Source organism: Nycticebus coucang, chromosome X (genome assembly GCF_027406575.1).
Source record: "Nycticebus coucang isolate mNycCou1 chromosome X, mNycCou1.pri, whole genome shotgun sequence".
Lineage (NCBI taxonomy): Eukaryota > Metazoa > Chordata > Mammalia > Primates > Lorisidae > Nycticebus > Nycticebus coucang.
In genome coordinates this window covers 128,967,180-128,988,843 of record NC_069804.1, presented here as the reverse complement: position 1 = coordinate 128,988,843, position 21,664 = coordinate 128,967,180, and the positions used below count along the sequence as shown (strand labels likewise).

At 39.1% G+C, this 21,664-nt stretch overlaps 1 protein-coding gene across 1 annotated transcript in view; it reads left to right on the top strand.

Annotated features, from left to right (window-relative positions):
- The window catches only part of ALG13 (ALG13 UDP-N-acetylglucosaminyltransferase subunit), a 105,177-nt gene that overhangs the window by 48,334 nt on the left and 35,179 nt on the right, over positions 1–21,664 (top strand). The window contains 12 exon segments of the mRNA XM_053579744.1: positions 2,351–2,426; positions 3,431–3,539; positions 4,918–4,982; positions 5,290–5,390; positions 6,768–6,895; positions 8,746–8,992; positions 10,134–10,247; positions 10,411–10,567; positions 11,513–11,630; positions 14,925–14,957; positions 15,054–15,109; positions 20,466–20,537. Of these exon segments, the coding sequence (XP_053435719.1) occupies positions 2,351–2,426; positions 3,431–3,539; positions 4,918–4,982; positions 5,290–5,390; positions 6,768–6,895; positions 8,746–8,992; positions 10,134–10,247; positions 10,411–10,567; positions 11,513–11,630; positions 14,925–14,957; positions 15,054–15,109; positions 20,466–20,537 (1,276 nt within the window).

Here is a 21,664-nt window from a genome sequence, read left to right as displayed (position 1 = left end):
CTCACTGGAGTTAGGTGATATGATACATCATTGTGGTTTTGATTTGCTTTTTCCTGATGATTAGGGACATTGAGCATGTTTTCATATGCTTATTGGTCATTAGTTTATCTTTTGAAAAGCTTCTGTTCATGTCTTTTGGCAACCTTTTTTTTTTTGAGATAGAGTTTCACTCTGTGGCGCAGGGTAGAGTGCCATGGCGTAATTATAGCTCACAGCAATCTCAAATCCTTGAGCTCAAGCAATCCTCTTACCTCAGTTTTTCTATTTTTAGTAGAGATGGGGGTCTCATTCTTGCTCAGGCTGGTCTCGAACTGAGCTTAAGCAATCCACCCACCTTGGCCTCCCAGTGTGCTAGGATTACAGGTGTGAGCCACCATGCCTGGCTTTTTTTTTTTTTATGTATTTTTATTTATTTATTTTTTTTTTCTGGTTGCAGTTCAGCCGGGGCCAGGTTTGAACCCACCACCCTCGGTATATGGGACTGGTGCCTTACTGACTGAGCCACAGGCGCCACCATGCCTGGCTTTTTGTCCACTTTTTTATGGGGTTTTGGATTTTTTTTATTGATTTGCTTGAGTTCTTTATAGATTCTGGTTATGAGCCTTTCATCAGATGTATAGCAAGAAAATACTGTCTCCTATTCTGTAGGTTATTTGCTCTGTTGATTATTTCCTGGGCTGTGCAGGAGCTTTTTTTTTTTTTTATTGTTGGGGATTCATTGAGGGTAAAAAGAACCAGGTTACATTGATTGTATTTGTTAGGTAAAGTCCCTCTTACAATTGTGTCCCTCCTCAAGCCTTTTAATCAAGCCTGATAATTTAATCAGGTTCCATTTGTTTATTTTTGTTGTTGCTATGATTGCCTTTGGGATCTTCATAAACTCTTTGCCTAGGCCAATGTCTATAAGAGGTTTTTTTTTTTTCTTTGAGACAGTCTTCCTTTGTCACCCTTGGTAGAGTGCCGTGGTGCCACAGCTCACAGCAACCTCAAACTCTTGGGCTCAAACAATTCTCTTGCCTCAGCTTCCCAAGTAGGTGGAACTACAAGCACCTGCCACAGCGTCCGGCTCAGGCTGGTCTCAAACTCAGGAGCTCAGGCAGTCCACTTGCCTTGGCCTCCCAGAGTGGTAGGATTATAGGCGTGAGCCACTGCACCTGGCCTTATAAGGATTTTTCCAGCATTTTCTTCTGGAATTCTTACTGTTTCATGTCTTAGGTTTAAGTCTGTTACCCATGTGAATTAATTTTTGTGAGTGGTGAGAGATGCAGATCCTATTTCAGTCTTCTACATGTGGCTATCCAATTTTTCCAACACCATTTATTGTATAAGGAATCTTTTCCCTAGTGTTTGTTACTGTCTGCTTTGTCAAAGATGGCAATATGAGGATGGTTTTATATCTGAGTTTTCTGTTCTGATCCATTGGTCTATGTCACTATTCTTGTGCCAGGACCATCCTGGCGTGGTTACTATATAGCCTTGTAGTATAGCTTAAAGTCTGGTAAAATGATGCCTCCCTATTTGTCCTTTTTGGTTAAGGTTGCTTTGGCTATTCAGGCTCTTTTCTGGTTGCATGTGATGCGTAGACTTTTTTTTCCCTAGATCTGCAAAAGATGATGTTGGTATTTTAATGGTGATGTTTTAATGAGGATCACATTGAATCTGTAGATCACTTTTCATAGTATAGACTGATTACTTGTCTTAAGGACATTAGGCTCATACATAGTAGAAGGGTATAGTTGTAGGGAGGCAAGGTCTATTAGTTATCTATTGCTGTGTAACAATATTACCAGACACTTGGCAGCTTAAAACAACATGCTTATCTCATAATCTATGTGGGTTTGGGTATGGGTTAGCTGGATCTTTTGCTGAGAATCTCACAAGAATGTATGAAGGTGTTGATCAGGACTGAGTTATCTGGAGTTTGGGGGAAAGATCCACTTCTCCACTCATAATTCTTGGCAGTATTCAGTTTCTTCCAGCTGTAGAACTGAGTGTTTCCATTTTTTTTCTTGGCAGCTAGCCCGAGTTAGTAAGTCTCAGCTCCTTGCCACATAGGGTTGATGAAAATGGCTGTTTGCTTCTTTACAAGCAAGTGGCTGGGACAGAGAGGGACCAACAAGATTGGTGAAGCAGGGATCATGGGAACCATCTTAAGAGTGTGTCCTCGCAAAAGGTATAAATGTAGCAGGTATTGCAGCACTTATAAAAAGGAAGTATAAATGCAAATATTGGGATGAAAATATTTGCCTCATTTTTAGAAATGAGCTTTTTTGCCACTAGGTGGTGGTATGGTCATTAGACTTAAGTAACTACTGCATTTATATAAAATTCTTTAAATCTTTTCAATTAGGCTGGAAGAGTTGGGTGCCTGCTGCAGTGTGGAAAATACACCAGAGGGCCGTAGTCAAGGAACAGAAGCAGCAAAGGTTTGATATTTTCTAAGGCAAAGAATTTTTCTACTCTTGGCTTGCAGCATAAGAATTAAACTAATGGTCAGGTGGTCCATTCAGTTAAATGGGATTGGGGAAGAGTTGGTCATGTTTTCCTTTGTGGAAATCTTAACCTATCCGAAAAAGTAAAACACATGCTTAATTTTCTTATAATTCTTATTCTTATGGAATTTTAGATTTTTCAGTACAAACTCTGAATACTTCAGAAATTTAAGAAGCTGTTGTTTTCAAGTTAAAATAATACTACAAATCCAATATTTAGTTTGCAATCTTGCTGATAGTAAGGTCATTTATTTCAACAAAGAATATAATGCCTATCCTTAATCTGTTCAAAGAAACTAGGTGATAAGCCTGGTCTATTACAGTTGGAGAAATAGGAAAAATTTTACTGTTGGGATAGGCCTAAAATCAAGTAGGTCTTCATGTTGAAGCCAACTAAACAGGGCAAATACTATTATAACAATCTCTAGGTACATCTGCAGTGCTGGTAATCTTGGAACAGTATTAAATAAAGTGAAATTTTAGGAAAACAGAAGAAAAATCGTAATTCCTTTTGAAATTTTAACAGAATTTGACCTAATGAAGTAAAAAGGTGATTATAGGGTACAGAAACACTTGCACCTCCATGTGCATATGAAGATAATGTTGAATAGTTCTGAATTTTAAATTCTGGTCTATGTTGCATTGAATTATGTGAGCTGTATCCTGAGGTATTGGCTACTCTAGACATTATTTCCTTTCTGCCATCTTAAAGCGTTCTGATTATTTGCATTTTACTTCTTTAGTCTCCTAGTTTTAAAAAGACATGGTAAAATTTATTGTGCTATTTATTTTCTTGTTTTAAGAAAGAAAAGGAGGCTTGTGTACGTAGTTTTTTTTTTTCTTTTTAAGTAAGAAAAGAGCCTTAATTCTTCCTTCCACATAGAAGAAAGACTTAAGCTAAGGAGGGTGAGTTTGTAGCATGATTATTTTTGTTTTAGTCTCCAGAAAATCCATCAAAGATGCTCTTGCCCTATAAGGTGCTCAAAGCCCTGGATCCAGAAATCTATCGTAATGTAGAATTTGATGTTTGGTTGGACAGCAGAAAAGGTAATGAAATATCAACAGGATACTTTAGAATCCTGACAGATCCAGGAGAATAATTTTGCAAATTGTTTCTTATAAAAGACATTTTCAATGTCCTGTTTTAAAAAACAGGCTGTTAAGTTTTATTTTGCTTCACGATAATTTAAATCCAAAGGAGGAAACAAATAGGTTTAGAAATGGGGAGGGATCTTTTAGAGTCTTTTGTTTATTTTATACTTCAACTTTGCAAAGACTGTGGTGATAACCTTACGAGTGCCAAAAACTTTTATTGACTGTAAGTAAACTCATCTTAATTTTAAACGGTTAAGACCACGCTCATTGGTAAATGAATAAGGTCAGGCCTGTGGACAAATTCTGGTGTACTGCTTGTTTTTGTATGGTCCATGAGCTAAGAATGGTCTTTACATTTTTAAATGGCAGAAAAAAATTAAAAGAACAATATATTATGACATAAAAATTATATAAAATTCAAATTTCAGTGTGGATAAATACAGTTTTACGGCAGAGTTTGAGTAGTTTTGATAGTCTGTATGGCCCGTGAAACCTAAAGTATTTGCGATTTGGCTTTTTACATACAAAGTTCACCAACCCTTGAAATAGATAATTGTTTCTCTTTGTAAACTAAAGCCATCAAACTTGGCCTTAAAATTCTGCCTTCCAGGTAAGCCTTTCATATTTCACATTCATCTCCTTGAACTTTGGTGAACCAAGGTATAGTTAACAATTTAGGCTCGGCGCCTGTAGCTCAGCAGTTAGGGCGCCGGCCACATGCATTGGGGCTGGAGGGTTCAAACCTGGGCCTGCTAAACAACAATGACAACTACAAAAAAAAAATAATAATAGCCAGGCATTGTGATGAGTGCCTGTAGTCTCAGCTACTTGGGAAGCTGAGGCAAGAGAATTGCTTAAGCCCAAGAGTTTGAGGTTACTGTGAGCTATGATGCTACGGCACTCTACCGAGGGCAACATAGTGAGACTCTGTCTCAAAAAAAAAAAAAGAAAAGAAAAGAAAACAGTTTAGAATGAGGTTAAGACCTCATGTAACACAGTATGCTATTAAAAGATATAGGCTGCATAGTGTTACTTTGAAATCATACCTTTTTCATGTTTTGACCAACTCTAAGATTAACAAACTCCCAATTTCCACCTATTTGTTATTTAAAGCACAAAATTATTCTGGCAGGTCTCTTTAAATTGATGACAGAAATTATCCATGAAGAGCTATAAAATGGCCCTTTCGTACTTCCCCCCACCCTAGATTTTCACTTATAGTGGTAGTATTGTCAAAGGAACTATGGTAAAGTTAAATTAGGAAATTAATGATATAAAATAGTAAAGCAACCACTACAGTTGAGTTTGAATCTTTATTTTTTTTTAATAGAACTTCAAAAATCTGAATGCATGGAGTATGCTGGAAGACAGTACTATTTGGGTGACAAGTGTCAGGTTAGTTCTTTAAAGAATCAGTAACTTTTTCTCCAAGACTGTGTTTTTGGTCATTAATATGAGTTGAATAAGATTTATTTACTAAGTTCTAGAAAAATGTTGTTTAATGTTTGTGTTAAATTGTAATTACAAACTTTTATGATTATAATAAGGCTCTTATATGCTCCTTTGTTGAACCAGACTGGCAATGTTAATATCAATTACTTTAAAAAGTAGACACTGAACTCCATTTGGGGAAAAGTGGTATTTTGTTAGGCAGAAGTCGTATCTTTCAATGGACTTGAGACTAGGTGTATTCTCTTTTCAGGTTCAATTGCAGTCAGTGGGAAGATATTATAATGCACATATTCAGGAAGTTGGAAAGGAGAACAATTCAGTAACAGTTTTCATTGAAGAACTGGCAGAAAAGTAAGAATATAATAATTTGTTAAGTTACTAAAGTCATTGGCTCTCAGTGCCTTTTTGTATTAACTTGATAATTACTAGGATGGTAATAAGAGAACCAGGGTTATATCTGTTGGGGGTGGGGAGCCTGTGGCCTTGGGGCCACATGTGGTCTTCTGGATCCTTGAGTGTGGCCTTTTGACTGAATCCCAAATTTTATAGAATAAATCCTCTTAATTACTTAAAGTTTCTAAATCCTAGACACTAGGCAACTTACTAGAAATATTAAATTTAAGACCAACAGAATTCTGATACAGACCTGTTCTAGTAATTACTAGAAAAAGGTGGTTTGCTAAATGAGCCCCTGCCAGTATCAAGATAAGCTAGTCTAGTCTTTCCCAAACTTTACCATGCATCAGGGTTACCTGGAGAGCTTGTGAAAACATAGGTTAATGAGCCTGATCTGCAAAGTTTCTGATACAGTAAGTTAGAATTTGAATTTTATTCAAGTAAGAATTTGAATTTTATTTTTTGAGATAGAGCCTCAGTATGTTGCCCTGGGTAGAGTGCTGTGGCGTCACAGCTCACAGCAACTTCAAACTCTTGGGTTTAAGCAATTCTCTTGCCTCAGCCTCCCAAATAGCTGGGACTGTAGGCATCTGCCACAATGCTCAGCTATTTTCTTTTTGTAGTTGTCATTGTTATTTAGCAGGCCCAGGCCAGGTTTGAACCCACCAGCCCTGGTATATGTGGCTGGCACTGTAACCACTGAGCTACAGGCACCAAGCCGAGAATTTGGATTTCTAACAAGTTTCCAGGTGATGCCCAATGCTTTTGGTCTACTTTGAGAACCATTACATGAGGCTATGCTACCCAAACAACCAAAAAAAAAAAATTCTCAGCTTCAAACAATAAAGTTAATTTCTCCCTCATATAGCATGCCCATAGTGGGTCAACATAGGGGACCCAGGCCAATACAGGGTCTGTTTTTAACACATTACTTCCATGTTCACAGGCGGTGGGTAGGCGAAAGCATGCCAAACCACTTGCTGGATCTTACAACATCTGACATTTTATTGGCCAAAGTGGTTTATATAGCCAAGCCTGAAGTTAGGTGTGGGGCAATAACAATCCTCCTGTAAGGAAGGGCAGCAAATATTTATGAACTAATACAGTCTACCACTGTCTGTCTTTTGGAATGTGATAGGTACTACAAACAGTTACGAAATTGTATAAGCTACTCTTAGGTTTTCTAACTTAAAAAAACTTAGGAAAGATAGTGTCAGCAAGTTTAAATAGAATATACTTGAAAATGAAGCAGAAGAGATGGGGGATATTTGTATCAAAGGAGAGTTAAGTCTTTATTGCAATGACTTCATGGTGATACCTTTAACTTTTAAGGCATGTTGTTCCATTGGAGAATTTAAAACCAGTTACCCAAGTGACACCTGTTCCTGTGTGGAATGCTATGCCTAGTCGGAAAGGAAGAGGTTACCAGAAAATGCCTGGGGCCTATGTCCCAGAAATAGGTTTGTATGCTAAAAGTTTGTTATTCTTTTGCTTTTCCTTCTTTATATCTCCTGTTATTTATCTACATTATACTTTTGTAAAAAGGTAATATCATATATCTTATTCTAGGATAGGGTTACTCAACTTAAGCACTACTGATAATGGAATGGATAATACATCATTGTTTCAGAGGGAGGGCTTCCGCCTGAGTGAGTCCTTCAGTTCTTTCCCCCTTCCAGAAGCTCTGGTGCTTTTTACTTCTTCTGAATTCCTTTCTAACTTCTAATAAAAGTCCTGTCTTACTACTGGAAAAAAAATCAGAGGGAGGGCTCCCTGTGCATTTTAGGATGCTTGGCAGCATCCCTGGCTTCTATCCACTACACTAGATGCCAGTAGCACCCTCTGCCTAGTTGTGACAACCAAAAGTGTTTTCAGACATTGCCAGTGTACCTTGAGGGAGGGAAGGGCAAGACTGTCCCTGGTTGAGAACCACTGTTCTAGGGGACGTTGTGTAAACTTAACCACTTGTGTGGGAGCAAAAAAAAGAAAAAAAAAATTTTGATCTCATGGAGTTAGAGAGTAGAAGGATGGTTACCAAAGGCTCAGATGCAGCACTGGGGAATAGAGAGGAGTTGCCTAATGGGTACAAAAACACAGAAGGAGTAAGATCTAGTGTTTGGTAGTGCAATAGGGCAACTATAGTTAATAAATTATTGTATATTTCAAAATAACTAGAGGAGTGGATTTGGATTGTTCTTGGCACAAAGAAATGGTAATTGAGGGGCAGCGCCTGTGGCTCAGTGAGTAGGGCGCTGGCCCCATATGCCGAGGGTGGCGGGTTCAAACCCAGCCCCGGCCAAACTGCAACAAAAAAATAGCCGGGCGTTGTGGCGGGCGCCTGTAGTCCCAGCTACTCGGGAGGCTGAGGCAGGAGAATCGCCTAAGCCCAGGAGTTGGAGGTTGCTGTGAGCTGTGTGACGCCACGGCACTCTACCCAGGGCCATAAAGTGAGACTCTGTCTCTACAAAAAAAAAAAAAAAAAAAAGAAATGGTAATTGAAGTGATAGACATCTCAGTTACCCTGGTTTGATTATATTACACATTATATGCTTATATCAAAATATCACATGTAAATATGTATAATAACTATATACCTATAAAATTAAAAAAACTTAAGGTAGTGTACATTTTAGACTCTAACTTGAGGGGGAAATATTTCTTTTTCTTTCTTTCTTTTTTTTTTTTGTTTTTTTTTTGTAGAGACAGTCTCACTTTATCACCCTTGGTAGAGTGCTGTGGCGTCACACAGCTCACAGCAACCCCCAGCTCCTGGGCTTAGGTGATCCTCTTGCCTCAGCCTCCCAGGTAGCTGGGACTACAGATGCCCGCCACAACGCCTGGCTATTTTTTGGTTGCAATTTGGCTGGGGCTGGGTTTGAACCCGCCACCCTCGGTATATGGGGCCTGCGCCTATCCCCTGAGCCACAGGCACCGCCCGAGGGGGAAATATTTCTTAAAGAACTAGGAAAATATCTCATAGAGACAGCCAGAGATATTAACATGTATAATTTGTTAAGAGAATGGTAGTGTAGGTGACTGGATGACTCAGTGTTTTAATGGCCTACACTAAACTGCCTCTACTAAAGGTAGTGCTGAGGGTACCCATTTATACAGAAATTACCTCCTTGCTTTGCCCTTCCAAATGAAAGTTCTAGTATATTTTTGAAAAATAACCAAAATTTCCATCTTTTATTTATTTGGTTTATTCCTGAGAAAATCCTCTGAGTGTTTAAGGCAGTGTAAGGGGGTCAGGGTCATTGAACTTTTTGCTTTGGTTGCGAAGCTTATTTGCTACCACTTTGTCTGAAAGCTATGTCAGAGATGGACATGAAGCAGCGAAAGAAGATGTTCAAGAAAGTTCGAGGGAAAGAAGTTTATGTGACTATGGCTTGCAGCAGGGGAGACGCCTTCCTCCCATCCAGGTTTCAGCATGGTGTGCACTATGGGCATGAACCTCCAATGCACTACTCACAGGCAACTGGAAACATTATGTCTAATGAACATTTTCATCCTCAGTATTCATCTCCAAGACAAGGTCGGGGATATGGGGTGCCCAGGTGAGACATAACTGACTTTCAAGATAATGTATGTCTCTGTTTAATTCTTAGAAATAATTTCTAGCCAAAATTACAGTAAAATCAAGAAACATCTTAATAGTTTAGATTTCTTTTATAATTTTTTAAATTAAATCATAGCTGCATACATTAATGCAGTTATGGGATACAATGTGCTGGTTTTATATACAATTTGAAATACTTTCATCAAACTGGTTAACATAGCCTTCGCTGCATTTTCTTAGGTACTGTGTTAAGACATTTATACTCTACACTTAGTAGATTTAACATGTACCCTTGTAAAATGCACCATAGGTGTGGTCCCACCAATTTTATGTCTAAAGGGAACATAAAAGAGAGAACTGATGTATACTTATTATTACATGAATTCATTTGCAGATTTGTGTTCTCATAGTCTAGGGAAATGTGAAACGAGATAGAAGAACAGTGCTTTTCAGCCTTATCTTACGGCACACTTGAACCTATAGTTAAACTTCCATGGCACACTTAAATTATGATGATCAAAAAAAAAAAAAGTAAATAAAGAATGTGCTTACCGTGCTTCGAACTTCTTTCAAAAATTATTAATGATTTTTTTTTTTTTTGAGACAGAGTCTCACTTTGTCACCCTTGGTAGAGTGCTGTGGTGTCATAGCTCACAGCAACCTCAAACTCCTGGGCTTAAGCGATGCTCTTGCCTCGGCCTCCCAAGTGGCTGGGACTACAGGTGCCTACCACAATGCCCGGCTATTTTTAGGGATGCAGTCTTGCTCTGGCTCAGGCTGGTCTTGAAACTGTGAGCTCAGGTAATCCACCTGCCTTGGCCTCCCAAGTGCTGGGAATATAGGTGTGAACCACTGTGCCTGGCCTAAAAATCATTAATGATTTTAAAAAATTTTTGTGGCACATAAGATCCTCTCACAGCACACCCATTGAAAATCATTGTACCTGAAAATAGAATGCTGTCAAGGTGAGTGTCCTTGTCATAATATATGACACTGTGTCCATTAATGGATAGGCCTAAGGATGGGCCTTTCTAGTAGGATGTTTTTAGGAAAATGTGTTATTTCTGTTTAACCACAGAGACTCACCTCTAAGGCATTAGTGAGTAAAGAGTTCTGTTTTTATTTCCCTTTATTGTTAGGGATTCATCTCGTTTTATAAACAGGAACAATATGGTGGCCCCTAAAGTTGATTTTTATCCTGGCCCAGGTAAAAGATGCTGCCATACCTATGATAATTTCTCCTATAGATCTCGGTAAGTATTGTTTTAAAAGTCAGAGAAAATGGTTTGCTTACTATAAATGTTTTTTTTTTTAAATGTCAACTTTCAGATGTTTGAACTGTTACTTAGAAATTAGAAATAAGTTACTACTATGTTTTATCAATTTTTCTCTTTTTTATTCTCCATACTACATAAGTTCCTTTAGACGTAGTCACCGCCAGGTGCATTGTATGAATAAAGAGTGCCAGTATGGCTTTGCCTCAGAGAATGGACAGATGCCCAGGGGCATGGAAGAAACTATTACTTTTTATGAAGTTGAAGAAGGGGATGAAACTGCTTATCCAACTTTTCCTGTGAGTGGGTCAAAGGTTTACTCAAAAAGCTGTTTACTTTTTTATTTTTCTTTTTTTTTGTAGAGACAGAGTCTTTCTTTATGGCCCTTGGTAGAGTGCTGTCGCCTCACACAGCTCACAGCAACCTCCAACTCATGGGCTTAAGCAATTCTCTTGCCTCAGCCTCCCAAGTAGCTGGGACTACAGGCGCCCGCCACAACGCCTGGCTATTTTTTGGTTGCAGTTTGGCTGGGGCCGGGTTTGAACCCGCCATCCTCGGTATATGGGGCTGGCGCCTTACCGACTGCGCCACAGGCGCCGCCCCTGTTTTTCTTTTTTTCTTTCTTTTTTTTTTTTTTGAAGTAAAGACACTGGATAAACTTTAAATTTTGTGTGAACAACCAAATCTTTTTCTGGAAAATGGGGGAGTTTTTCTACCTGTACTTAGAGAAGGGGGTAGAGGTAAACAAATAGTCTTACCTGTATTGTATGGGCTAATATTTTCTGCTTTCTTGATTGTTACTTCACATTTTATTGTATAGTACATTTAAAATGTTTAATTACAGGCTCGGCACTTGTAGCTCAGTGGCTAGGGCGCCAGCCACATACACCAGAGCTGGTGGGTTCAAATCCAGCCCCAGCCTGCCAAACAGTAATGGCAACTACAACCAAAAAATAGCCAGGTGTTGTGGTGGGCTGTAGTCCCAGCTACTTGGGAGGCTGAGACAAGAGAATCGTTTAAGCCCAAGAGTTTGAGGTTGCTGTGAGCTGTGACGCCACGGTACTACCAGGGCAACAGCTTGAGACTCTGTCTTAAAAATAAAAAAGTTTAATTACAGGGTTCTTTTACAATAGCAGTTCACATTGTTAGACTATTTTTTTAACCGACTTTTAAATCATTCCTCTAGCTTTTTTTCTTCTCTGACTATATAGGGATAACTGTATGTGTATATCTTTTTGGTACAGAACCATGGAGGTCCCCCTACAGTGGTTCCTGCTGCTTCGAGATACCGTGTTGCAAGGCGGGGACATAGATCAGGCAAACAAACTTTGAATTCAGAGGATAATAGCCAGAATGACAATGGTGAGTTAATTACAGTTAAATATTTTTAAAAAGATGATTCTTGTGGCATTAGTACGTTAGGGCTATGAAGTAGACCAAAGGTTTAGTTTTGGTTGAAAGAGTTACAAGTTCTTGTCTCAGAGCTTGCTGGGTTTTTGAAGATGTCTGGGTATTTCTCAAAAGAATAGACTTCTATTTCAGTAGGCCACTACATATTTTAAGTTATTTTCAACTATCTTCATGAGTTTAGTGAGTTTTTTTTTTTTTGTTTTTTTTTTGGTTTTTGGCCGGGGCTAGGTTTGAACCTGCCACCTCCGGCATATGGGACCGGGGCCCTACTCCTTGAGTCACAGGCACCACCCTAGTTTAGTGAGTTTTGATTGGGTCAGATATCAGTATGGAAAATGTATTCCTTCTTAGTAAGACACTATTCATAGTTGTCCTCATCATTTGTATAACTACTTTAGCCTTTCCATGTGACCAAATATTATTTTATAGTATAAGATGGCTATGAAATAATGTTTTAGCTTTTGAGGCGGAGTCTCACTTTGTCACTTGCTGTGGCGTCACAGCTCACAGCAACCTCAGACTCTTGGGCTCAAGTGATTATCTTGCCTCAGCCTCCTGATAGCTGGGACTACAGGCGCCTGCCACAATGCCCGGCTGTTTTTAGAAGCAGGGTTTTGCCCTTGCTCAGGCTGGTCTCGCACATGTGAGCTCAGGCAGTCCACCCACCTCAGCCTCCCAGAGCTAGGATTATAGAAATGAGCCACCGCTCCTGGCCCCTATGAAATAACTTCTTTGCCCCAAAACATCTGTTTGATCTGTGAACATTAATATTTATTGAATTATTCATGTTATCCAGTCTACTAAGTAATTATACTCCTTATTGTATCCCTGATAAGAATGTGCTGTTCTTATTTTATATATGAAGAAATGAGGTTCAAAGGGTAAATGATGTGGCCAAGGTCATATTTTTGGTATATAGCAAACATATAATTGTTTTATAATAGCTTTGAGATATAATTTACATACCATACAATTCACCCCCTTAAAGTATTTTTTTTTTTACATTTGGAGTTATATAATCACCACAATTAATTTTAGAACATTTTTTATCATCCCACGCAGAAACCTCATGCCTATTAGTAGTTACTTCCCATATCCCTCAACTCCCCTATTTGTAGTCCTTGGCAGCTACCAATCTGTCTTCTATCGCCCATGTATTTGCCTATTCTGGCAAATTTGGACATTTAATGTGAATGGAATCATATAATATGTGGTTCTTGACTCGTGCCTGTGGCTTAAAGCTAAGGCGCCAGCCACATACACCTGAGCTGGCGGGTTCAATTCTAGCCCGGGCCTGCCAAACAACAATGATGGCTGTAACTAAAAAATAGCCGGGCTTTGTGGCGGGCGCCTGTAGGCCCAGCTGCTTGGGAGGCAGAGGCAAGAGAATCACTTGAGCCCAGGAGTTGGAGATTGCTATGAGCTGTGATGCCACGCCACTCTACCCAGGGCGACAGCTTGAGGCTCTGTCTCAAAAAAAAAAAAAAAAAAAAAATATATATATATCTATGTGGTTCTTTGTGATTGGCAGAGATGGATTTTGAACTTGATTTTGTCTGACTCTAAAGCCTGCATATACACATACATTTAACAGTCATTATATTGCCTCCCACCATGGAGTATGTTTATTTTTACTATTTTATAGGGTTTTTAAAAGATAAGATTAGGCTGGGCACGGTGGCTCACACCTGTAATCCTAGTACTCTGGAAGGCCAAGGTGAGTGGATTGCTTGAGCTCATGGGTTCGAGACTAGCCTGAGCCAGAGCGAGACCCCTTCTCTACTAAAAATACAAAAAAACTGAGGCATGAGGACTTCTTGAGCCCAACAGTTGGAGGTTGCTGTGAACTATGATGTTGCCATGGCACTCTACCCAGGGTAACAGCTTGAGACTCTGTCTCAAAAAAAATTAATAGTTTTTTCAAAATATTAAGGGGGTAGAAACGTTTTTATTACATGATTACTTGGTATAATGCTAAATGATATTTTATATGCCTACTGAAACAATTCTGGAGGGTTGGGTGGCTGAAGTGTGAGGCATTCTGAATAACTTATTAATAAATTCTTTATTGTGATATCCTTTTTCCTATTTATGTGGAAAAATATATATTTCTAGGAATTTAATGAGAGTAAAAATCTAGCGCTGGAATGATCTGTGAAAACTTTGTACATGCATGTGCTTAAGGATGGTCATTCTCTGCTCTCATTCAGATGACCCTTTCATCCCTGTGAGTAGTTTCAGATGGACTACTCACCTGTTGTGGCATATCTGAAGTAACCAAATCTTTTTTTCTCACCTAAAATCCTGCTGTCTGGAGGAGTTGCATACATGTGTGGTTGATAAGTGGTATGTTTAAGACTCAAATCCAGTTTAGACCTGTGGGGTTTTATTTGTTGTAAAACTGTCCAATTGAAGATTGACTTTCTCTGCATTTCATTGGTCCAGAAATCTTCAAATTACTTCAGTTTAATGGACCATTATTTGAGGATAAACTGGTTTTACATGTAGTGCTTATGTGACACAGGCTGAAAAACAAATTGGGAGGCATGATATATTCTTTTAATGTCCGCCTATGGAATTAAGGGGTTATACTCAGATTACTTTATGTAATAAAGCTGTAAGCACAAACACTTATAGCTCCTACTGTGTTCAAGGACACTATTCTTAGAGCTATACATATAAATGTATTTAAATCATAACAACCATATAAAACAATTGGTATTATCATTTTGTAGATGAAGAAATTAAGACACAGAAATAAATGTATGTCTTAAGCACCATGCTAAGTTCTTTTCATTTGTGCTAACTCTTCTCAGAACCCTTAATGAGCTAGATAATGTTACCTAGTTAGACAAGGAGGAAATTTAGGCACAAAGATTAAATAACTTGCATAAAGTTAATATGGTTAATTAGGATTCAGATCTAGGCAGTCTCTCCAGAGCCAATATGCTTAATCACCACACTGTGCTGCATTACTGGAAAAATTGGACGCAGCTGGATTTTCACCTCTGCTTGAATTCTAAGAGCTAAAGGAATTTTCACAGGAGAAAATTTTGCTATTAACAGCTAATCTCTGGCTTCAATATCTGTGGACTAGTATGAAAGTTCAAATTACTTTCTAGGGTATATGTGTTTTAGTTTTGAATGTATATCCATAAAACTTGAGAAAAAGCAAGTGCTGGCTGGCTGTTTGGCTTTGGTAAGCTAAAAAGAGCTATGTAAACAGACGGCTGTCTTTTTTTCTAGGGGGATATCAGGAAGAATATCTTTATCCTTCAGGTCAGTGAGATCTAGTTATAATTTGACATTATCATTTATGGAATTTTAAATTATAAATATGCTCATTTTTAATTTTATTTTGGTTATATTCTCTAGGGCCAGACTATGATACTTCAGGTGTTTATAGCACAACTATATCTACAGCAAACTTGGTAGGTATTTAATAATAGCAACACTTACAGCTTCTACTATGTACTAGGATATTGTTCTAAGCACTATACATATAAATGTATTTAAATCAGTACAACCATATAAAACAGTTGGTATCATTCTCATTTTGTAGATGAAAAAATTAAGATACAGAAATAAACTCTTCTCTAAATCATACCCCTTTTCTGGAATTTAGAGGTATTCTTAATACTTACTAATGTAAGAGGAAATTCTAACATTGGCAGTAATGATTTTTTTAGAGGGCTTTATTTTTTTGTATCAGTCATAATGGACCATAAATCTTACTCCATATAACAAAAATTTGATTCTTTGTTATGCTACATATACAGGGGAGGCCTATAGGAGGGCTCACTTAGGAGAGGGGCTCTTTCATGCTGATGGATGCTCCATTCATGATTGCCAAGGCAGGAAATAAATAAAAGGTAGTACAGGGTGCGCTGGCTCTTATAGCTTCCACCAGAGATGATACATGTTACTTTCTTTTTTTGGCCAGGGCTGGGTTTGAACCCGCCACCTCCAACATATGGGGCCGGCACCCTACCCTTTTGAGCCACAGGCACCGCCCCATGTCACTTTCTTTTACATTTCATTGGCCAGTACAGGTCCCACTGAAGAGTCTAGCTTCTCTGTGCCTGGAAGACAAAAAATTAAAAACATTTTAACAGTACCAAGGACTACAACATTCAACTTGTTCTCCCTTCGCAAAGGCAAATACTTGCTTCTACCCCAAAGGAGACAACCTGAAAGTCCCATTCATTGTAAACAAATTCAAAACCCAGGACTTCTGGGTAACATGTACCACTCTTTATATTGGGTCCAGATATGGCTTGTGGGCGGCACCTGTGGCTCAGTGAGTAGGGCGCCAGCCCCATATGCCGAGGGTGGCGGGTTCAAACCCAGCCCCGGCCAAACTGCAGCAAAAAAAAAAAAAATAGCCCGGCGTTGTGGCGGGTGCCTGTAGTCCCAGCTGCTCGGGAGGCTTAGGCAAGAGAATCGTGGAAGCCCAAGAGTTAGAGGTTGCTGTGAGCCGTGTGACGCCACAGCACTCTATCTGAGGGCGGTACAGTGAGACTCTGTCTCTACAAAAAAAAAAGAACAGATATGGCTTGTATTGATCTTAAAGCCTAAAACCAAAAATATAAAGTTTTGTGTGTGTGTGTGTTTTTTTTTTTTTTTTCTTTTCTTTTTACCACCACCACCCCTCCTAGATCAGGGACTGAAAAATTGCAATAAAAATTTCTACTGGGGGGGAGAAATGAGGAAAAAACCCAATTACTGGCCTTTAGAAAATCTGAGATCTTCATGGGTAGACATTCCAAGGACCCTCAAGGTATGCATTGGGATTATTTCCTGGAGGAACTGTCTGGTTCGTTTCCTGGGGCTATTAGTTACTCCAAGGCCTGCCCTTCTTTGGCAGTATTTGAAGTAGGCTTTATAGAATACTTCATCCTTGACACTGAGCAGCTTTCTCACCCTGCTACTTACTCATAGAAGATAGGAGTCCTAAGGGTCCTTTCAACTCATTTGAATGGTTTTAGTTCTGGCTTCTGATTTCTTTGGTTGTGAGATTAATTTATTTTGCCTCTCTGATTTCTGTTACTTTCATGTACCAGTAAACACTGTCAGTTCTTTTTTTATTGATGTATTACTTTGATTTGCTATAAATCTTTGATTTTTTATCTGTTTCTTTCTACTTGATTGCAGACACCTTGTACTTATCAGGCATTAATGGAATAGCCATACCTATTACTATATACTTTTCCATGATCAAAACATTTTTTCCAAGTGCAAGTATTTATTGGGCGTCATATCCTTAATTGAACTCTTGCTTTGAGACATCTTAATGCACTCAGATTTGGTTTTTGTTGTCAGATTTTAACAATGGTTTTTGTTGTTAACTGCTTTTTGTTGTTCAAAGCATCTGCAATTTAATCTTTTATCTTTTTTTTTTTTTTTGTGGTTTTTGGCCAAGGCTGGGTTTGAACCCACCACCTCCAGCATATGGGACCGGCGCCCCATCCCTTTGAGCCACAGGCGCTGCCCTATCATTTAGGGTTGAAACAGTTCCCTTTTTTAGCCCAATGAACCCCTCTACAAGGACTGTCTATTTCCTTTTCATTCCTGCCTGCAAACTGCTAATTCTTTTCTATACACCTCTGCCTTAAAATACCTTGCCCTAAACTCTGCCAATAGTAATCCAAACACAATGCTAACATTCTTCCTTCTAAAATGATTTGCTACATATTCATAATCTCCTAAATTAGGTTTTTATTATAGTCGCACTCTACTTCTAGTTACCAATTTCTGTTTTAGTCAAGCTAGGTTATGCTGCAGTAACAACCCACCCCAAATCTCAGTGGCTTAACACAGAAAAGGTTGCTTTTGCTAATGTTGTATGTCCAGTGTAGGTTGGTAGCAGGCTTCTGTTAATTAGGGTGATCCAGGCTGAGGGACACATATTTTCCCAATCATCTCAGCAGGATCAAAGATACAGAAATTGAACACTGATTTTTTTTTTTTTTTTTTTGAAACAGTTTCACTTTTTTGACTTTGGTAGACTGCCTTGGTATCATAGCTCACAGCAACCTCAAACTCCTGGTCTCAAGTGATTCTCTTGCCTTGGCCTCCCGAGTAGCTGGGACTACAGGCGCCGGCCACAACACCAGGCTATTTTTAGAGACAAGGGTCTCACTCTGGCTAAGGCTGGTTTCGAACCTGTGAGCTCAGGCATTCCACCTGCCTTGGCCTCCCAGAGTGTTAGGATTACAGGCCTGAGCCACTACGCCAGGCTGAATACTGATTCTTAACATTTCTGCTCATGTTTCATTCGCCAAACAAGTAACATGGCTTTACCTAAATTTAGATGGAGCCAGGAAGGGCAAGTCTGCCATGAACTGGATTAGTTATGAAGAACTCAAATAATTAACATTATGATTAATCTTTTTTTTTTTTTTTTGCCTTAGAATGTTCTTTTTTTTTTTTTATTGTTGGGGATTCATTGAGAGTACAATAAGCCAGGTTACACTGATTGCATTTGTTAGGTAAAGCCCCTCTTGCAATCATGTCTTGCCCCCAGAAGGTGTGGCACACACCAAGGCCCCACCCCTCTCCCTCCTTCCCTCTCACTACTTCCCCCCCCATGACCTTAATTGTCATTAATTGTCCTCATATCAAAATTGAGTACATAGGATTCATGCTTCTCATTCTTGTGATGCTTTACTAAGAATAATGTCTTCCACTTCCATCCAGGTTAATACCAAGGATGTAAAGTCTCCATTTTTTTTAATAGCTGAATAGTATTCCATGGTATACATATACCATAGCTTGTTAATCCATTCCTGGGTTGGTGGGCATTTAGGCTGTTTCCACATTTTGGCAATTGTAAATTGAGCTGCAATAAACAGTCTAGTACAAGTGTCCTTATGATAAAAGGATTTTTTTCCTTCTGGGTAGATGCCCAGTAACATTATGATTAATCTTAATTTCTTTTTTTTGAGACAGGGTCTTACTATGTCATCCTCGGTAGAGTGCCGTGGCGTCACAGGTCACAGCAACCTCAAACTCTTGGGCTTAAGTGATTCTCTTGCCTCAGCCTCCCAAGTAGCTGGGACTATAGGTGACCACCACAACGCCTGGCTATTTTTTTTGGGGGGGGGGTTGTAGTTGTCATTGTTGTTTGGCAGGCCCGGGCTGGATTCGAACCCCCCAGCTCTGGTATATGTGGTGCCTTAGCTGCTTGAGCTATAGGTGCCGAGCCAGTGAATCTTAATTTCATGTACTAATTTTGTTGTTATTGTTATTTAGGCCATGCATCTTAGAAAGGAGACGAAAACTCTGATGTGTAATTCTCTTCCCCCTGTCTTTCTTCTTCCCTTACTTTGCCTCTTCTAGAGAAGGAGTCTCTTCCTACCCCACCATTAGTATTCTCCTATCATGTACTTTTTATACTATCTCTTGAAATAGCCATCCAAGTGAACAGGCAAGTAAAAATCTCTTTCTGTTCCTTTAATTTCAGTTGTCACATGTTCCTTTTTGTTCTGAATTTACTTAATTATACACTGCCAATAACTTTCAATCTCTTCGTAATATGTTCCCCTCTTGCCCCCCAGTCACCAAATCCATAGTAAATTTCTTTCTTTTTTTTTGAGACAGAGCCTCAAGCTGTCACCCTAGGTAGAGTGTGGTGGCATCAACCAGAGGCCTGCTGGTTGGAGCCCAGCAACCTCCAACTCCTGGGCTCAGGCGATTCTCTTGCCTCTGTCTCCCGAATAGCTGAGACTACAGGCACCCGCCACAACGCCCAGCTATTTTTTGGTTACAGCCGTCATTGTTGTTTGGCGGGCCTGGACTGGATTCAACCTTGCCAGCTCAGGTGTATGTGGCTGGCGCCTTAGCTGCTTGAGCCACAGGCGCTGAGCCTCCATAGTAATTTCTAAGTGATTTTTTTTTTTTTTTTTTACAGCATAGGGGGATGGCTAATGTAAGACTTGAATAAAAATTTCCAGGCACAGAACCTTCTAAGAAACCATGAACATTTATTCCTACCTCTTATTTCCTTACCCAGCACTCAACTAAATCCTTCTCTGGAAATTTTTGGCATTTGCACAGGATCCTTTGAGCCAGGGAAAATGCTTGCAAATGCTTTTTGACAAATACTTTGACTATCCTTGAACAAAAACTTTGGAAACATACAGTCCATGTTAAGTGAAACTCATTTTTCAAAGTATGGCTTCTTGTTCACTGTGATTATTTTCCTGTTTCTCTCTGTATTTTTACCAATATGGTCAATCTGATGCTAGAATTTTGCTGCTGTGCCATTCTGCATAAGTCTGACTGAGCCTTTCAAAATTACTACTTCACAAAGACAAGACCTTGAGCCAGAGATTAGTGTTTGGGTCCCACTTATATCTATTACATCCTGCTCAGCTAGGATGTAGCTGAATAACAGGTTAACTCCTTTCCCAAGCTACATCTTCAGATAGAATGACTTTTTGTAAAGCAAAACTGTCATTGATCCTACTGCATTTGAAGCTTTTAAGGCAAGAAAGGCCACTGAGAACGTTTTTAAATTTCAATTCTTAATTACATTTTACTATGTGCATCAGGACTAGAGATGCATGTGATGAGGATCTCTGTGGATACAGCAGTCACCTAAGTCAAATGCAAAGTGATACTTTTTGGAGCATTTTCTTTAGTAGTCACTTATACGTTTGAATTACTTCAGGACAGATCACTTTCATTTTGTTTTAGGAGATGTCAAAACAAAGCAGATTTATTTATGTGTTGTTTGGTATCTTGATTTACCTTTATTTGACTATATTTCTGTATTCATTAAAGTCTCTCCAGGACAGAAAACCATGTTCCATGTCTCCTCAGGACAAAGTTACCTCATACAACTACCCCAAGAAGGTAATCTTCATTGTGTTATCAAGTAATCGGTTCCAATGCTTTCACCTTCAAAGTAGCTGCTTGTGTTCCTTAGGTATTACTAGACCTGTGGTATCTGGCACAGTGATCACTAAATTCATTCAACAGATTATTGAATATCTGCTGTGTTCCAGACACACTATTCTATGTACTTGCCTTGGACTACTCATAGTCTACTGTGAACCTTTTTGTGTAATTGAGTTAAGAATTACCTGTCAAGTCTATCTCACTTACTGAAACTTAAATTTAAAGGTGTTATCTAGAATGAGAAATCAGCATAAAAAAGGTAGCTGAAACCACATCATTCTGAGAAAAGGAAGAGAGTGGGAAGAGCATCTTAAACAGAGCCAGTGTTTTAGAAAATGCTAGAGGAGAAACATTTTAGAAAATGGATAGAGGAGAAACATCCAGGGAGGGAGGAAAAGTAAGAGAGTAGAAGTTATGGAAGCCTTAGGAAGAGAAGGTTTCAAGGAGCATTCAAGTGTCAGTTGCTGCCAAAAGATCGAGCCAGATAAGGATTAACAAGAATCTAATAGGATTTGTTGCCATAGAGACCACTGGTGACCTTGAATGGATTTTCAGAGGGGGTATCAGCCACACTTCAGTGGGTGGTAAGGAAGTAGAAACTACCAGTGAAGACAGTGTGCTCAAGAAGAGTCTTTTACTATCTATCGAATATCTCTCTGCACAGCACTGTACTGGGGGCTACGGGGAAGTAGTCTGTTCTCCTGAAGAACTGTGGCATAAGCAGAAAAAAATTGCAGTCTCATGAAATTACAAAACATACAAAGCACCTTTTCTATTAACAGGTATATATGTGCTTATGTGGAGAAATACATGTGCATGTATGTAAAAAGGAATATAACAAATCTCTGGAATAATGTGCAGGAAACCCAGAAGTTACCTGTTCAGGGAGAAGGTGGCAACTAGATATATGGAGGGCAGGGATGAGAAACATTCTGTTGTATATAATTTGATACTTGATTTTTAAAATCATATTACTTGGCCAGGCGCCTATAGCTCGAGGGGCTAAGGTACCAGCCACATACACCAGAGCCTGGTGGGTTCGAATCCAGCCAAACAACAATGATAACTACAACCAAAAAATA